This window comes from Paramacrobiotus metropolitanus, unplaced genomic scaffold (assembly GCF_019649055.1).
Source record: "Paramacrobiotus metropolitanus isolate TYO unplaced genomic scaffold, Prichtersi_v1.0 Parri_scaffold0000062, whole genome shotgun sequence".
NCBI classification, from domain to species: domain Eukaryota; kingdom Metazoa; phylum Tardigrada; class Eutardigrada; order Parachela; family Macrobiotidae; genus Paramacrobiotus; species Paramacrobiotus metropolitanus.
Window position 1 is genome coordinate 541,964 of NW_026570282.1, and position 16,854 is coordinate 558,817.

At 39.6% G+C, this 16,854-nt stretch overlaps 5 protein-coding genes across 7 annotated transcripts; 3 read left to right on the forward strand and 2 right to left on the reverse strand.

Moving 5' to 3' along the window:
• The first annotated feature begins 1,441 nt into the window (after positions 1 to 1,441).
• LOC129593603 (FMRFamide receptor-like) lies at positions 1,442 to 5,256 on the forward strand. Of its 2 annotated transcripts, none has more exons than XM_055490011.1 (5): positions 1,442 to 1,858; positions 2,155 to 2,465; positions 3,923 to 4,057; positions 4,188 to 4,440; positions 4,590 to 5,256. In XM_055490011.1, exons 2-5 carry the CDS (start codon positions 2,161 to 2,163, stop codon positions 5,088 to 5,090), a joined length of 1,194 nt encoding a protein of 397 aa, XP_055345986.1. In that variant the 5' UTR covers positions 1,442 to 1,858; positions 2,155 to 2,160; the 3' UTR covers positions 5,091 to 5,256. The 2 variants fall into 2 exon arrangements, with proteins under 2 accessions (XP_055345986.1, XP_055345985.1); XM_055490010.1 differs by having other exon boundaries at positions 1,443 to 1,858; positions 2,014 to 2,465.
• Positions 5,257 to 5,354: 98 nt separating this feature from the next.
• On the reverse strand, positions 5,355 to 8,175 carry LOC129593566 (galactoside alpha-(1,2)-fucosyltransferase 1-like). 2 transcript variants are annotated; one of them, XM_055489946.1, is made up of 6 exons: positions 8,082 to 8,175; positions 7,676 to 7,887; positions 7,356 to 7,394; positions 7,114 to 7,240; positions 6,331 to 6,793; positions 5,355 to 6,147 (listed from the first exon to the last, which is right to left on the reverse strand). In XM_055489946.1, the coding sequence occupies exons 2-6, from the start codon at positions 7,719 to 7,721 to the stop codon at positions 5,704 to 5,706; spliced, it is 1,119 nt and encodes a 372-aa protein (XP_055345921.1). In that variant the 5' UTR covers positions 7,722 to 7,887; positions 8,082 to 8,175; the 3' UTR covers positions 5,355 to 5,703. The 2 variants fall into 2 exon arrangements, with proteins under 2 accessions (XP_055345921.1, XP_055345922.1); XM_055489947.1 differs by having other exon boundaries at positions 5,725 to 5,872; positions 5,997 to 6,147; positions 7,676 to 8,134.
• A 91-nt stretch (positions 8,176 to 8,266) lies between these two features.
• LOC129593574 (NHP2-like protein 1 homolog) lies at positions 8,267 to 9,167 on the forward strand. Its single transcript, XM_055489963.1, has 3 exons — positions 8,267 to 8,422; positions 8,477 to 8,609; positions 8,702 to 9,167. The coding sequence occupies exons 1-3, from the start codon at positions 8,420 to 8,422 to the stop codon at positions 8,962 to 8,964; spliced, it is 399 nt and encodes a 132-aa protein (XP_055345938.1). The 5' UTR covers positions 8,267 to 8,419; the 3' UTR covers positions 8,965 to 9,167.
• A 296-nt stretch (positions 9,168 to 9,463) lies between these two features.
• Positions 9,464 to 12,859, reverse strand: LOC129593526 (fizzy-related protein homolog). Its single transcript, XM_055489887.1, has 8 exons — positions 12,621 to 12,859; positions 11,941 to 12,354; positions 11,489 to 11,593; positions 11,273 to 11,428; positions 11,007 to 11,175; positions 10,708 to 10,829; positions 9,958 to 10,368; positions 9,464 to 9,889 (listed from the first exon to the last, which is right to left on the reverse strand). Exons 1-8 carry the CDS (start codon positions 12,693 to 12,695, stop codon positions 9,755 to 9,757), a joined length of 1,587 nt encoding a protein of 528 aa, XP_055345862.1. The 5' UTR covers positions 12,696 to 12,859; the 3' UTR covers positions 9,464 to 9,754.
• A 256-nt stretch (positions 12,860 to 13,115) lies between these two features.
• LOC129593553 (uncharacterized) lies at positions 13,116 to 16,736 on the forward strand. Its single transcript, XM_055489927.1, has 13 exons — positions 13,116 to 13,504; positions 13,674 to 13,737; positions 13,844 to 13,902; positions 13,973 to 14,116; positions 14,172 to 14,388; positions 14,506 to 14,624; positions 14,690 to 14,739; positions 14,918 to 15,052; positions 15,148 to 15,412; positions 15,555 to 15,662; positions 15,731 to 15,865; positions 16,002 to 16,169; positions 16,289 to 16,736. Exons 1-13 carry the CDS (start codon positions 13,454 to 13,456, stop codon positions 16,430 to 16,432), a joined length of 1,659 nt encoding a protein of 552 aa, XP_055345902.1. The 5' UTR covers positions 13,116 to 13,453; the 3' UTR covers positions 16,433 to 16,736.
• Positions 16,737 to 16,854: the final 118 nt, after the last annotated feature.

Sequence of the window (16,854 nt, forward strand, 5' to 3'; positions counted from 1 at the left end):
TAAACCAAGAAGTACCATAAACTTTTAGCCAATATTTCGCGTGACTGCGTGAGTTTCCTTCTAGAATTGTATTAAGACGCGTGAAAATCACGTATTTGCTGTACTTATTACGTATGTCCAGTTGTCGATCTTATACAAATTGTTTGCTCGAGGAGAGCAGTAGATACTTTTTCATAAAAATATACATTTTATCCACAAGCTGTAGGACTACAACTTTGTGAATTTGATTTATAGGTAGATTTATAGGTTTCTTAGGGTTAACTGGTGGTCTGGTACTTATTAAATATGCATTTAGCCGCTTCAGTGTATGTTTCAGGTTTCCTGTAGCGGTTAAGGTGGTTGCGCTTACTCTGTATATTCCTTATATAAATTTGGGTATATTAGTGAATGTCATCGTAATTCTGCAAGAAAATAAGCTCAGCTTGGCTGTACAAGTTCATCACGGCATGGCAGTTGATTCGTCAGGACATACCGTTGCAGTTTTACATGTAATGCAGTTTTTGTTAGAGCTGGTTGGCGCAATATCTGATGTGCTGTAATTATTGGCTTGGACATATACCGTATATTATCCAAGTCAGAAAGGTAACCTTTCTGAAGGGTCACCAACGGATTCCTGAATCGCTCCTTCTCACATTATTTGCAAATTGCTTATACGGTATACGTACTCGTGCATGGAAAAATTAGTCTTAATTATAAGCTTACCCTGTGTTTCCCTTGAGCTAACCATAAGTAGTTTTCCGTAATTTTTCGGTAATCTGTAGTCTACAGATACTAGTGTAAGAGTACTCAGTTTCCATTTCAACAGAACTAGTAATAACTGCATGCACTGACAAATGCGCTAAGTAGTTCGAATTACAGTAATTTACATACTTTACTCAATTTATCGTTCTCTTATCCGCATTACTTTCGTACACGTCCGGTAGAATTAAAACCTATTTTTTTCAGGTTATCCGGTATAACCGCTACGTTGTGCTAATGCCAATGTGACAACGTTGCTTTTGTGAACGGGTTGCTGCAATTTACAAGTAATTACGGAACAATTTTAACTTCGAAAAACCTTTTAACTTCGAATTTGGGCGCTGACAGCAAGTGAATAACGCTCGTGGTTGATGAAAGCCAATTACTAATTTTCTCATTTGCTGCAAATTAAAATACCTACTCAGACAAAAAAAAGCTTGGGCAACGTTATAAAATTAGTTTCTTTGTCCATCTGATTAACTGGAGCCAGAATACATTGACATGCATCTATGCGCTTTACTTATGTGAAAGTTATAGCTGTAATACGGCACTGTAGAGTTTGCAGATGTATTGTACATGTATTGTATGTCGCACGAGTACTAGTACTGCATATTGCAAATGCTGTTTTTGCTGGTACTTAGTTTTTAATGCACTAACTTATTTAAGATGACAGTTATTTACTCTTTGGCGCCAGCGAAAATACCCTTTGAGGGCGTACTGCAGATATATACGATCATGTTGGTTGTCCAGTCAATGGCAATCAGCATTTGGCTTCGTACGGCAGAACATTTTCCCATAATAAACAAAACAGCAGACAGGTTCATAAAAATCATTGTGTAATAAGAATCGCAATATTGTAGATTGGTACGGGCATATACTCGCACAATAACAGCAATATGTAGCATTAGCCTGCAGCTAACCTAAATATGACGCTTCGCCACTAGAATGTTCACGCACTGCTCGGAAAGTAAATCGATGAAACCGGCTTTAAATTACATGTACTGTGTTGTGAAAGATAGGCCAAAAATAATTATGCTGATGTAGACTCTCGATTATGACCGGATTTTAGGTTTACCTACCTATATGGGCTTCCTATCAACGCTAAGACTTGAACCTTAAGGTAAGACGGAGAATCAAAGTAGATGTACCAGATGTCTAAGTGAAAACTATATCCTAAATCGTCTACTTGTACATGTCAAGAGCGCTCGTGCACTTATTATGACCACCGATGTCGTCTGTTATCCTTAAGTTTTCTTTTTGGGTACTCACAATCAGCACAATTCAGAAGCTGGTCAAGCACACGCTCTGTTACTACAAAACATTTCCGGGGATACAACGGACTCGCACTGTTTGTGTGCTCTTAATTAATTAATGTTTTCTTCTCCACAAAAACATATTTGGATCTAAACTTCCTAGACAAAGATGCGGACGTTTAAAATATGTCCTCCAGCCGGTTTATGGGTGGGGAAAAACGATGATGGCGGAAATGATACGTTCTTTTCACCAGAGTATGGGAATCACAACTTTAGCAGATGGTGTCTAATGTGGGATTATAATCATCCTGGAACACACTTGTTCTGGCTCGATACCATTGGCTATCCTATTTTGTTGGCTCTCTGTACATTTGGAAATGTGCTTAATTTATTAGTGTTTTCCTGTGCGGAACGTCCAAAATCATCGAAAAATATTTACTTAGCGGGGATTGCGGTATCTAATTTCATCTACATGTAAGTATCTAGATTGCTACGTAATAATATGTAAATTTAAAAGCTTGAGTTAGCAATTCAGATACGTTATGGTGCGAAATTAAGTTATTGTGTCGTGGTTACCTCTGCGAATCGGCGTATATCAGTGCCACTTATGCCATACATTTGTAGCCCAAGTTCTTAATCCAACAAAGATTTCAACAATGGCTTCATTAAGCCTACGTAATATTTTCTCTAGTACATAACATATGTACATAAATTTTGCTGGTGATTTGCTCATGAAGTCAGGTGATTTATTCTTATCCCGATAATATTTAACTCAAGACAGATTGTAGTACCTTTCATAAATTAATCTTGAGAAAGTCCAAAGATCGCCAATCCACAAAATGTTTTTTATTTCTTCTGAGCCTTTTCGACTTGTAATATACCAGTGGAAATCGGAAAGGTGCGTTTAACGGGCATCACTATAATAATACAGATATGAAATGACCATGTTGATCACATAGTAACTTGATACATTGTTTGGTGACGAAATCTGACCCTTGCTTGGTTAGATTACTTATTGTTTTAAAACCTGAAACAGGGTGTTGTACAATACTCACGCCGGTACGTTATTAATTGATTTTTCGGTAGCGCAAACAAAAATCTGAGGATAGAGGCCGAAGGTTATGTAACCTTGTTCACACCGCTTCGTTTTAACAGGGACAAAGATAAAAAAAGAAAGTTAGCGGCTGTTGTACCATTTATTAACAAGCATCACTTATTAGATCGTGCACCCTGTGACTGTTTAGTGCTCTCGGATTGAGAATTATACTAGAACAGTAATTTGAAACTTGTCAAAATGTAGGCGTTGTACTGTAAACCTGTACTTCTATAATGATTAACTGTACATATAATTGCCCCCCATTACAGAAAATAGCTATACAATGGTACAAATATAAACTAAACTGTGCTTCTACAGTTCTACCTAAGTACGAGGTAACTGCATGTAGACAGTTTTGAATGAAATACACGTAATTTCAGCTTATATTGTTATTCGCCGCAAATTCAGAAATGCAAAGTAAGCCAGAGTTAGGTAAGTTTTCAAGGAAATAAACTGATTTTGACCATCGATTTCAAATAATAATAATTAATTCACTAAAGCTTAATGTCAATCATATAAAATAATTCCAAATAGCATCGCACGATGCTTCTCCTGTTGCGCAAATCCCTATTAAGAATATCAAGTTCTACTGGGTAAGTGGTCGGGAAATTTCGATTTTAAATTCAGCTTGGTAAAAAGCAGGAATCTAAAAAGTGCATCATTGGTAATGGGTTTCTTTACCGTAATTCGTGCAAAATGCTACTTTTAACTGTCATAAGAAATACCGAACGTCAATTTTAGCGGCCAAAATTTCTCATGGTAACTAGCGTGAATTTTAGCGGCCAAAATTTCTCAAGCCTTATTTAACATTGCCTTCTGATTATGTTCGCAACAGGTGGTCGCAGATGCCGTTGTATTTGCACAACAACTATGAAAATGTACGGAACACCGAATCCTTCCGTATATTCTTCTGGCGAAGCGAAGGCATTTGGAAATTCCTGATAAATCTCTTTGTGACTATATCTGATTGGTAACTATAATAAATGTTAGAGGTTTCAACACAAAAAACTACGGTATTTGTATTGTGATTCATTCATGTCATTCGTTAAACTGACAATTGAGAATGTCATTGCTATGAACAATGGTTTGTATTGCAACAGGGTCCTCATAGTATTTTCATTTGAAAGAATGATATCGGTTTGTTCTCCGGGATCATATGCCAATCGAAGCGATAACGGCATCAGGAAATCATTTTTTGCTCTGACCGGTGTGTTCCTTGCCGCGTCGTTTTATAGTCTGTTCGACTTAATTGGATACTACTGGTTTTACTACCATTTATCTCCCGATCATGGAGCGGTTGATCGCTTGCCCACAAGCTTACAAATTTGGAGTCATATGCAGCAGTTAGCCATTGTAAGTAAAATTATGTACGCGTATTAATTGCTAATGTGAATTAATTTTTGTGAGCAAAATGCGTCTTGCAGACGTTGCGTGCTGCCGTAATTATCGTTAACATTAACAGGATTGTTTTAACTAAACAAAAGACTCTGTTCTGATTTCAGGTGTGTGTACCAATCGGCACCTACATCCTTGTCGTAATCATAAATCTACTCGTAATTATGTTTTCCCTTGTGCGAAGGAAACGGTATCGCGCTGCGTTAGCCATTAGCCGGGATAGTTTATCCGGTGACCTTACTCGCATCGCCATTGCCAGTTTCTTACTGTACCTGCTGTGCATACTGCCAATGTTTGATCTGGATATTTTGTCTTTGTTACACGCATTTCATCTATACGACATGCCGCTCACTTCCCGCATGTATCAGATATGGTATCCCATTGCACTTTACATCCTAAATGTCAATTATTCTGTGAACTTCCTCATTTATCTGGCGGTAAGTCCGCACTTCCGCCGTGCCTTGAGCAGAATTTTCTTCTGCAAAAGATTTCATGAAGGGAGTTTAACTGGGCGACCCATACTGGCATTTCCAGACCGCAGTAATTCACCTGACTCTGGAGTATTTATTAGAAGTGGGGCGTTCCATTCCAGTATTGAGGATATTTGAACACAGCAACTGTTGTACAATTAAAGCATATAAATATGCCCGAAAAAGTTCTTCAACAAAATTTTGGCCGGGTTATATTATTTGCACAGATCTTTAAGGTGGAAAGATAAAAGCAATAAATTGAAATAGCCATCACTGCTGGAACTTGGTAATTCTTGTGCTCTGGGAAAAAATATTACAGAGTATCGATTGTACTCGTAATTCTGAACCAAAATTCACAAGTTCTCATGAAAATATTTTGGAGTTAACAGTACAAGCAAAACGTCATGAGTATCCATTGATCTTGTTAGTTTCTTGTCTTACAATTTCAACCCATTCCCCAAGTAACAAAACCATTAAAACAAAATACAATAAACGGCCACAGTTACAGAGCAAACAAACGAGAACTAAAAAAGAATTAAAACTATTAAAAATACAAACAAAAACTATTCATAAAAAGATATAACATACAGATCACAACAGCAAGTATCAATAAAAATTAAAATTGTTAAAAAGAACGAACAAACAAACCAGTGTTTTCCAATCAAAAATACCCAACACCATGAAACGATTACAAACAACGGGTATTAGACAAAACAAAATTAAGACCAGAAAAGCAAACCGGAACATGAAATCACCTTAAACCGATCCATTCTGGAACCCAATATTCGGACAAATTCGTCATCGATGCAAGGACCGAGCCGGGTCGGGGCCAGTCCGCAAAGTAAATAACATTTGATGCATTGGAAAGGTATCCGGCAAAAAAAGAAAATGTTCCATAGCTCAGAATCAAATGATTGGACCTACTCAGAATGTTCAGATCAACTTCAGCACTTTCATTCACCACTTCCATTAGTCGAAAAGGAAGGTTTTCCTTCGCCCATTCAGGATCGTTGGTGCAAACAAGATAAAATGGATCAACTATACCTTTCTCGAAAAGATATCGGTTGGCATTTTCATAAAATACTGCAGGAATTTCCACATGCCCAACTTTTAGATGGTATGAAGTCAAAACATCTCCGCGCCGAATATGAACTCCAACAACTGGTCTTGAACGGTTCTCATGCGAAGCCAGTTTCTACAACATCAATCGGACAAAAATAACACATGTCTACAAAATAAATGAATAAGCCAGATTTTAAGCAAATACAACAGATGTCATTGCAAAATTCATCCAACACAGTCACCACAAGAAAACAGATACCGACACTATAAATACTGCTTTTCACTCTTCACTACTGGCATGAAAACTTCTTCTTACCTCTGACATTTCATTTAAAATGCGGGTTCGAACGGCATCAGCTCTATCCAGAACATCTTGTTTAAAACGAAACTGATGCCGAATAGCTTCACGATAATGCGGATGAAAATACTTCCAAGACTGCAGATACCCCCATACCGAAACATTTCTTATTGTTGTTTGCGAAAACAAGTTTTCGGACCGTGAGTCGTAAAAGCAGCATTCCTCCATACCAAACACCAGGTTTTTGCAGTCACTAAGATCAAATTGTCCGACAACACTGGTACTAACATGCATAATATCGTGTAGGGTATTGCGAGAAATTGCCAGACGGAGATCGTTTCTGGCGGCGATTCCCCATAACGACGCGTATATAAACAGTTTGTTTCCCAGTCCGATTCCGGGATGAAAATTATGGGAAATATAAAACCCTTCAGTGGATGAATGCACCAAAGAATAGTCGGCTGCCGCTGGCATGCCTTCTCTAGAAAACAACAACCAAACTACATTATTAATTTACGAGAATTACTGATCTACAGTTATTGTTAGTTAAGTACTATTAAGCACATAATTTTACAGAGAGTTAGGCATATCAGAGATGAACATGTACGATGCACTAAATACCTTTAACCCCGTTATTCTGTATTACAATATTAAACCACTAGAGCCGTAACTGCGAAACAAATTTTACCTCTAACGACTTCACGAGTAAGTTTTGGTCATTTCCATATATAACTTAACTAGGTGCATGGGAATACAGAGTACATGCACGTATTATACTTCAATTTCTACCGATGTACTCACGCAAAATCCAGACATTTCCAGCGGTTGATATTCCATTCCCTCAATCGGATCACACGGTAAACAGCTTCCCAACTAATGAACGTAGCAAAATACAATATCAACAGAATCGCGACCAGCCAACCCATCACTGCAAAGCACTTCGGTCATTTTTCGGAATTTATGCCAGTAAGAGCCACAAGCCGCTGCTGTCCATGGAGAGGAAACGAATAAAGAAATATTCACCGCACTCAAGATTTTCTTACCTTTTCTAAACCCTTTAGCATACAGCACCCTGCCGAGGCCTAAACAAAACATAGAATAATTTCAACTAAAAGTAAAAACTCTTATTACAGTACATGATTACAGTAGCGTAAGTATCAGGTCAGATTCATTTGTGTTAGCACGGAGCAGATTAGAGAAAAGGTACAAAGATTATAATTTAATATAGATACAAATCTTTGCCACTCTGCATTCTACGAAGCTGGAGAGAGCTCCTAATATTTTTTACTGATTTTATCAATTTTAGCTGCAATACGCAGCAATAGCTTAATTTCAAGCCGCATACCTTTGTATTGTACGGTACCTTTTTGCATACTATCTGCCGTTGTTGCGCGCAGAAACGCAGGCATTTCTTTCAGTCGCTTTCATACGCCACAAGCGAAAGGCGCGACCGCAGCAGCAGCAGGAAGAAACGGGAGTTTGTCGGGGCGATCTAACGCAAGCAGCTGCAGATGCCTAAGTTATCTTCTCTCTTTCCTCAAACAACATTTGCAAAGGCATAGTCACAACTTCCGCCTAGGTACACAGCACACTACAGATACTGCTTTGAAGTATGAATGTTTTCCCTAATTGATGAACAACTTTCAAGTTGCGTACGAGTCTGAAGGATTAGAGAATCAGTACTGTCATACAAGGAGTGCAAAATTAAGGTAAACATAAGTTCACCAGTACATAAAACACACTTTAAAAAAATAAAACACGAAACTTACAAAACATTCCACTGATTGTTCCATACGAAATCATTATTCTCGAAAAAAGTTCAAAATTGCTAGTACGTACTGTAATCAAAAAACGAGGTAGCTACTCCTTCTTTCACCGACAAAGCGCCGGCAGTTACTTTAGCGACTCTACTGGCTCATTTAGTCACTGGCGTTCCTGTGGCGTAAAACTGGATTCCGGCGTTTTGCGCTAAAGTACTGTAGTACAAGATTTCAGTTTTTCATTAAATCTTAAGTCATAAGTTGGTTTGTCCCGATTTCTTCGAACAATATTGTTGATCCTGGTTTTATTTGGTTTGATTCACCACTGCAAACTGCTTCTTCACACCATGGTAAGCGTGACTAGAGATTTTCGATATAGAAATGAAAATTGTTTCGGATTGCAGACGGAGACCCAGGAAGAACCCGAAGTTAATCCCAAAGCATACCCTTTGGCTGATCCTTCCCTGACCAACAAAGTGATGAACCTCTGCCAACAGTCGGTCAATTATAAACAGCTGAAAAAAGGAGCAAACGAAGGTATAGTATAATATCAGTTTTGCGTTGATTTCTTGCTGTGGTTGCGCATTTACGATACATACAGAACTGAGAACCTTGTCCGTATTCTGCAGCTACGAAGGCGCTCAATCGCGGCATTGCGGCTTTAATCGTTCTGGCAGCCGATGCGCAGCCCCTGGAGATCTTGCTGCATCTTCCTCTGCTCTGCGAAGACAAGAATGTGCCCTATATTTTCGTCCGGTCGAAAGGTGCTCTGGGCCGAGCGTGCGGCGTTTCGCGGCCGGTTATCGCCTGCTCTATCCTGGCCAACGAGGGTTCCCAGCTGAAGGCGCAGATTGCCGATCTGCAACAGCAGATTGAAAGACTTCTCATCTAAACTAATTCGTATGTGGAATTTACCGTATGAAACAATTCCAGGGATGCCATTAGTTTTATCTCCAGTTATGCATAAACAACTGTTTCGTGTCGTGCGTATTAGCCGGGTTTTATGATTTACTGTAAGTGTATTATATCTTTATTTGTTATTGTTCTTGTTTGTGTACAAACTTAAAGAATAATGAAAAACGTAACTGAAGTATACGTACATTACGTTGTTTTGAGATATCCATCAGCTCAAGTAAAAGTTGCCCTCTAACCAATAACCATGATTATAGCTGACCCGAATTCTTAATCACTACTTTCGCCGCTGTAAGTTTTGAAATGACTTTATAAATTATACTGAAATAAGAAAGCGTTGTAGCCTTCTTTGATTTCCTTCTTTACTGGTTTAGTACGAAAATACACAAACATATGTTCGAGTATGTGTATCTTTGTAATTGCAGTAGCATATTAAACAATGTTCGGGTGAAACATCAAACAAGGCAATCACCAAAAAATTCTTAGCCTCTTGAAGTTGTTTTCGTCATAGACCACAGTCAATAGGCCGTTTCACATAACTTGTAATTCATTTGGTAACAAAAGCACAAATATTCAAACCAGATTAATCATTACTAAACTTGTACGAGCTTTAGCATAACATAATTCTACCTGTCATTAGAAAACAAAAAAAAGCCACCTCAGTACGAAGTTACAAACTCCGCCGAAGTGCCCGACTATGCTGTTGCATTTGACCAGAAACAACAACTCGGTAGCAATCAACATGATATTTACAGTGCATTTTACACTAATCAACGAAAAGCGTTCAACAAATCCAAAGAAGAACGTCGCTCACGAGTGGATCGAGATTTTGAGAAAATATTCCAAAACCGTAATGTTTCATCGCCAGCTCCTGTCACAATTGACTCTCCATCAGGTGACATCGCCTATATCAATTCCAAAGATTATCGAAAAGCACCGCGAAAAAAATTCCTAACCTTTTATCGTTGCTTACCAAATACAGAACGCGATATGTATGACCAATCAATTTGGCGATCTGCGTTAGCGATGGATACTTCCACAGGAGGATTTGATTCTGTGAGTAACCATGTGTGCTAACCAGCTCCGATGCATGCTTGGACCAGGCTAAATTACACACTTGTGATCCGGTATCTACCGCCTGAAGTGCCTGCCCCGTCAGCGTGTTCCAAAATCTTATGTACCGATCCGCAGTACCACCCCCGCTTGCCAGTAAACCATGATGATGCGGAGACCACGCGATGGCTTTGACAGCTGCTTGGTGATCAGTATAAGTCTGCACGGGCTGAGATTCAGTGCCAGCGTTATGGGCCCAGACAAGCAGCTTATTATCATTTCCACCGGATGCCAGGTACATATGGTCCGGAGACCACTTCAGTCCACATACCTATTTAAAAAAAACCATGCATTTCACCTATGCCACACAAATGAGGATAGTTTCATTTTTTTCGAGAGCTTATTTGGTTCGAAGCCTAACATACTCTGATCCTAGCACCTGGGAAATACCCGTGCATCAATTACAACGTCCTAATGATAATAAATAACCAAATCAATATCATGACCTGTTGTGTATTTATCTCTCGCAAAGCGAAAAAAACGATCAACGTGCGTCTTAAGCTAATCGCAACATTATCATGTACAGTATCGCGCAAAACTGATAAACTGCTGATCTACACAGATACGAGTAAGATATCTTACTACAAATTTGTATAACATACTTACTAACCTCTTGTTTATGGCCATTGAATTTACGTCTGGCAAACAAAGGAGGGGTTCGCATATCATTAAGCCATATTATCCGATCACGGCTCCCCGAAGCTAAAACGTCGCTATTCCAAGCCAGAGCACCTGCGAAAACACCAAAATCACGCAAAAGCAAGCACAAAGGTTTCGATAACAATATCACTCCCTAGTCCCTATCGAACACAAGCAGTGTCTCAGCTTGTGAGCTAGTGCACCAGAGTTTATAATTATACTTACTGCAGCTTCTTGTTAAGCCTACTTGAAACAGTGGACAGAACATACCAACTCGAGCCGTATGGGTGCTCAGACTAGAAGTTCGTTCTTGATGAACTGCATCCCAAATCTGAATTTGTCCACGATTCGTACCAACGGCAACCAGGTTTCCTCTTTCTGACCAACTGACAGAAGTTATCGTGTTGTTGTCATTATGAAAATCACAGAGCCGCGTAACCTGAAAAAAATGTTTGTACAAATGAACATGGCAAAAAAGTGTTACTTAACTGCATAAACGGCAAAGGCGTCAGTGATAATTAAAAAGCGAGACATACTGAGCTGTTGCTGGCACTCCATAAATACACAGAAGTCCCCAATCCAACCGCCAGCACATTGGAATGGGACCAGTCGACAAGATTCAAATAGAAATCGTCTTGCAACTCAGGTGCATCCAGCACTTTGTACGGAACTTTAGGAATTTTTCTTCCGACCTGAAAAACAATGCCTTGCGGATCTTAAGCAACAACCAGAGCAGAATTGTGGTCTCAAACCTTGCGAGGCTGTCTCAGCATCTGGCAACTTTTTTCACTCAAAGGAGAAAGAGAGAACGGTGACGTGCTTGCCAGCAGACGGTCCGACGGCTTCTTTGGCGAATACTACAATCAAAGTACGAAAATATTTAGTTATGCTCGTATATACTAGATACCAAAAATAAAGACATCGCACACACGTGTAAATTTATGATTATCAATATCTGTTCAATTTGCAAAAATGGAGCAACTCAAACCAAAACAGCCAAATTTAAAATTACTGCCCAAACAGCAACTTGGCGCAATCTTCAATTCAGTAAACATCAGTATCCATCGAAGTTGCCGTGTTGCGCAATATTTATTATGTAAGCTAATAAGTAAGTAATTCAAAATCAATACCAGTGGAAGCACAAAATTTTGCAAAACCAGAACTGAAACTGCCGTAACCAGCTACCCCGTCGATCGCAACATACCGTAAAAACATTTCTTTTGGAGCTTTTTGTCGGAGTCAACGGAGCGATGCCAATAGTCGAACTGGAGTGCAAAGACGAGCTGGAAGTGCTGACAGCGGAAATGCCATTTCCAGTATGCTGCAAGATTGCCCCTGAGCTCGGACAATTCTCTTGTCCGTAAGTATCATCCATAGCATCTGGCATATCTGCGCCCATAATTTCATTACGCAGAAGACGCTGGTACAGCTGCTGGCTAGCACCAAAGCCATCTTTGGAATCGTCACGACTGGTGGATGCAGCGTTTGTGGAGATTCTGGTCTGTTCATCGTAACGACAAGTATAGGCTATTCGCCACCGCCGAGGTTCTCGCTGGGGTATATAGCGATCCGGAGATTTCACTGGACTTGTGAAAGCCTTCTTTCGACGAAATGTTGGCTGCAAAACAATCAACTCATAAAGTAGAAATTAAAAGTAAAGTTAATACAAAGTAACGCCGATGGCGACCAGTTACAGTCTGTCACCTAGCTTGAGCTGCAAACTCTCCGATTTGGTTAGCGCAGCAATAGTTACTTTCCACAGTCAGTCAACTAATTATTTGCAAAAAGTTACCATATCGGTTCGATAACCTAAAGTGGGAGATTTGTATATCGTTACTAGTATATCTGTGTAACTTTGTTAAAGCACTAATAATCAGCACGAACCGAACTTGGAGGGGTGATCATTTCCATGTCCGCGGGTCGTTCACTTTCCTGGTTATTTGAAATAGCGTCATCCATGACGTTGGTCAAAATACCCACATCGACGAATCTCTTAAATTAGCTTCACAGGATAATTGTAAACACAAACTATAACTTTAAAAAATTAACGAATATTAATCAAACTAACGTGGAGCCAAAAAACGAAAAAACGGAGAACGAGTCAACGACATGTTGTGGACAGAAATGATTTTCCGTTTTTCTCTGGCTTGCTTTCCCTGAAGCAGGCTTTAGTGGTAATTCTAACGTAACTGCCACCTGTGTTGTATTCATAAGTATACAGGTCTATCATCACATCCGCCTCGTTTTTTTACGATGTTTAAAAAACTACCAGGTTAATTGCAGCATTCGGTAGAAAGTCCCAGTATGATACGGAATCAAAACATTTACTGAACTTGCAAAAATTTGTTTGTACTTTGTACTTCACCGCGAACGGTTTATATGTAGGGCAATAAAAAGTAAAAAATTATTGATCATCATGATCATGAGAAATGGTTCTAACTTTCATTCCGAATCGGTTTTGGTTACTGTACCATTTCTTTAACTGTTAATTTTGAATTTAAATGCCGTAATACGTGATTAAAAAAGATTTATTCGGTTTCTCTTGAAAATTAGTGATTTCGAAGTCGCATGCAGAAGGCCAGCGTTCGCGATCAGCTGGCTTCCCTGACAAGCTGGCATTGGAGCAGGTTCTGCACTTGGTGGCGGTGTCGTTTGGAGCTTAATTCGTTGCAGTTTGCTCTAAGTTTTGTTCCATCTAGACCAGTCCTGGATCCACTATGCAATATCACTGTCGAGACTGCCAAAAAGATTTCGGTGCAACGCTTGTGGTTGGTGCTCTTTAAATTAACATGTTGTGACTGTTGTCTCTTTTGGGCTCTCTCGGATCCCTTGTTAGTGGAAGGTTTTTAGTGGATAATTAAATAAACGATTTTGTAGCCAGAAGTTTACGATTTAAATGACTGTTTTCAGGTTTAATGAGAATTTTATGTTGTTCAGGATGGGAGCTGCCCGGACTGCTACAGCTCTGACGCTGTCGAACAACGAACATCGGTTCAAGAGGGTCAGTCCATTTCAGCCTGTTGATACTTTCACAGTGCAAACTCTGCAACACAAAATTTTAGTATTTGTTTTGCGGCAATATTTTATGCTCGCATGGCTTTTCGTAGGGGTTCCAATGCCGAAGGAGCCTGTAAGCGCACCCGCTGCGACCGGTTCGAGATTTCTGGTAAATGTCGGCAATGTGCATGCAGTAGGAGAACTATTGTAGCTGAATGCTTTATCGCTTGATATTTCAGGCTGCTATTTCCAGCCAAACGGGAAATGCATTGCAGCCGGTGATCAACCCATTGGCCTCTCCCATGGTTGCTGCACCGGCTCCGCCCGTGCATAATGGCCTGCACGCTGCAGGAAATCATTCTGCGCCAGATCTTCCAAAAATTGTCAGTGAAACGTTTTTTATGGTATTAGTGCAGTTTTCCAGGTCAGTGTTGTTAGGTTCCGAAGTATGCAATGCCAAAACTTCGCTCGACCCAGAGCACTACGTCGGTGCCTGTCAATACATCATTGCCTGTTCCATCGGGATCGCAGATTCTTCCTCAAACTTTTGTCGGTAATCGTTATACTGCTGATGGAGCTTCTTCTGCCACAGTGAGCCAGAATCCCAAGTTGGTGTTTGCTCGAGCTTTGGCGAAACCGCTTTTGCAGGCGCCAGGTATGGTTTCTGTATGCGTGTATCTGCTCGATAACGACCATTAATTTTTCTGGAGATCGAAATTTGGCCGTCTGAATCGCCTGGGTTCGCAGACTATTTGTTGCATTTTCACTATAGGGAAAGCAAACCCTTTTGCTCAGCTATTTACTGCCGTCGACCATTTGAGCCCGGAAGTTATGATTTGTTTGGATGCTTGCTCCGACCCTGTGCTCCTCAATGCACATGCAAATCTGATGGTAGGAAGTGGAACAGAAGTTTCTGGTACGAAACAGGAAGGGTTATTTTGTTTATTACTTTGTAGCAAAATACGATCGAAATCATGGATTCCATAAAGTTGCGGCTGGAAGAAAGGTAATTTGTAGTGCATCATACGGTCCTTGTATTGTGACATAATATTACTGGTACTACACCCATAGTGTGTTTAGTGTTATTATGATTGTGGTTATAAATTTAACTTTTGCCTTTTTCGTACTCCTGAGCATTTATCTTCGTATTAACAGTATTTTGACGCCTTTTTGCGTATGAATAGGCTTAAAGCAGTGCTCAAAACGGACATGAGTTTGTACGAAGCTGCTCACGGAAGAAAGCGGTCAGATTCTGGTGGCAGTTCGGTTTCGAGCAATCCTGTGACGGTTCACAGCAGTCGCCCTAAACGCATTATCAGGTGCATACATACATATGTTTGAAATCTCCACTCTGCCGCACTCATAAGCGTGTTTTTAAAGTTGACGCAGAAATAAACGTTTTGTTATTTTTCAGCACCATTGTGGCAAAAAAACTTCCTTCGAATATTACGGAAGCCGATTTGTTTGCGTATTTCAAAGATTTTTGTAAAGAGCGTTCTGAAATTCAGAATATTAACATCGCCAGAAATCCTCGAACCAGGGAGTGTAAAGGGTTTGCTTATGTCAAGTTAGCACGCACAGAGATCGTTCAGGAAATTTGCCGGAGGACAAGGCATAAAATCACAGTTGGGCAGTTTAATGGAGTCCAACACGAGATCCTGGTGGAACCATTCGACGAGGTTAGTGCAGCGTTTTCCCATTTTTAAGCCACGCTGTTAGCGCTACTTCGTATGCTGAGCACTCACTTCAGTGGAATATTTTATTCCAGCATTACTGAAATTTGTGCTGTTGTTTTCTGTTTATTTCTGTTTTCTTTTTCAGCTCGACCAGTATAAACGAAGATTGAAATATACAATTTTTATTGGTGGCGTGTCATCGTTCATGAGTGAAGAAGATTTTGTACGCATTATGACAGAAAAGTATGGAAAAGTAAGTAGATCGAACGGTCCCGGTATTATTGTGCAGTGGTTAGCAGTAAATAATGATCATTGTTTCAGATTGAGGACATTTACTATCATTCTAATGACATGAATCCTGGAACCGAAAATGGTTATGTAAAGCTGACATTCGCTGATCCTGAAATAAATAAAAAGCTGTTGGAAAATGGTACAATCGAAATTAACCGCAGAAAGGTACATAATACCGTAACGGTGGGGAATAAACATGCGTACAAGTATTGTCGAAGTTTGGACAACAAAAAATTTACTTGCATGTTAGAGTGCCGATTTTTGCACGTGTCTTACTGTTTGAGATTTTCTGTTCTTGCAGTTGCACTGTAAGCCTTGTGAAGATTCCCGGAAACACGCAGAAAATATGAAGAAAGAGCGTGGAGAAATCAACAAAAATGATAAAAAAATTGATAACGATAAGGAAAACAGCGAAGGCAAAAAGAAGGAGAAGAAACCTGACGAAGATGATAGTAAAGGAAAATGCTGTGTATGTAATGTTTTTGTTTTCATCGGTTATCCATTCTTGTTCTAGGATTTTTTTTTTACTAAAGCTCTTTTTAACTACCATTATCTAATATATATCTGAACCCTCGTGTGATTATATAGGTCTGTTTGGACGAAGACGTTTGCATGCTTTTCGTACCCTGCAATCACCTTTGCGTCTGCGAGGAATGCTCAAAAATGATGGATGATTGTCCATACTGCCGTGGTCGGATTACCAAGAAAAGCAAAGTCTTTATTCCTAACTGAATTTTGTGTTAAAATTTATATCTGCCAACAGTGAAATTATTACTTTTCTGCTGCTGTTTTTCCTTTTATTGTGATGCGCAGTATGCTGTGCGCCGGGTTGTGATGTCCTGATTGATAGTTTGTGATCTTCTAAAGATCGAAGAATGTTGTTTTGTTACGAGAGATTACTTAATTGTTTGGTGCACATAGTGGCATACGGACGGCTCTTCCTTAGGCTTTAAATTTGGTGATGTCATTTGCTCGATTTTTCTGGTGCGTTTTTCTCTGTATTCGTGTATAAAAAATTAAAAACACCTGGATGTTGCGCTGTGGGAAAACCCTCGTTTCGGAGGAGCTTGAATGTGAAAACTTCATAAAGCTTTCATCGAATTATGATTCGATCTGGAACATTTTAGAAACTAAACTACTACTGAAATTACTGA

Bases quoted from the DNA above. Each gene is read 5' to 3' on its own strand.
- LOC129593574 (XM_055489963.1), top strand. The intron at 8,610-8,701 runs GTATAGTATAAT...CGTATTCTGCAG, and splicing joins GAAAAAAGGAGCAAACGAAG to CTACGAAGGCGCTCAATCGC.
- LOC129593526 (XM_055489887.1), bottom strand. From the start codon at position 12,695: ATGGATGACGCTATTTCAAATAACCAGGAAAGTGAACGACCCGCGGAC. The intron at 11,176-11,272 runs GTATGTCTCGCT...CATTTTTTTCAG, and splicing joins GGAGTGCCAGCAACAGCTCA to GTTACGCGGCTCTGTGATTT. The intron at 10,369-10,707 runs GTTAGTAAGTAT...TTTTTTAAATAG, and splicing joins TCAATGGCCATAAACAAGAG to GTATGTGGACTGAAGTGGTC.
- LOC129593553 (XM_055489927.1), top strand. From the start codon at position 13,454: ATGCAATATCACTGTCGAGACTGCCAAAAAGATTTCGGTGCAACGCTT. The intron at 13,505-13,673 runs GTTGGTGCTCTT...TATGTTGTTCAG, and splicing joins ATTTCGGTGCAACGCTTGTG to GATGGGAGCTGCCCGGACTG. The intron at 15,866-16,001 runs GTACATAATACC...CTGTTCTTGCAG, and splicing joins TCGAAATTAACCGCAGAAAG to TTGCACTGTAAGCCTTGTGA.
- LOC129593566 (XM_055489946.1), bottom strand. From the start codon at position 7,721: ATGCCTGCGTTTCTGCGCGCAACAACGGCAGATAGTATGCAAAAAG. The intron at 7,395-7,675 runs GTACCGTACAAT...TGTTTTGTTTAG, and splicing joins GGCAGATAGTATGCAAAAAG to GCCTCGGCAGGGTGCTGTAT. The intron at 6,794-7,113 runs GTGAGTACATCG...GTTGTTTTCTAG, and splicing joins TGGAAATGTCTGGATTTTGC to AGAAGGCATGCCAGCGGCAG.
- LOC129593603 (XM_055490011.1), top strand. From the start codon at position 2,161: ATGCGGACGTTTAAAATATGTCCTCCAGCCGGTTTATGGGTGGGGAAA. The intron at 2,466-3,922 runs GTAAGTATCTAG...TGTTCGCAACAG, and splicing joins GTATCTAATTTCATCTACAT to GTGGTCGCAGATGCCGTTGT. The intron at 4,058-4,187 runs GTAACTATAATA...GTATTGCAACAG, and splicing joins TTTGTGACTATATCTGATTG to GGTCCTCATAGTATTTTCAT.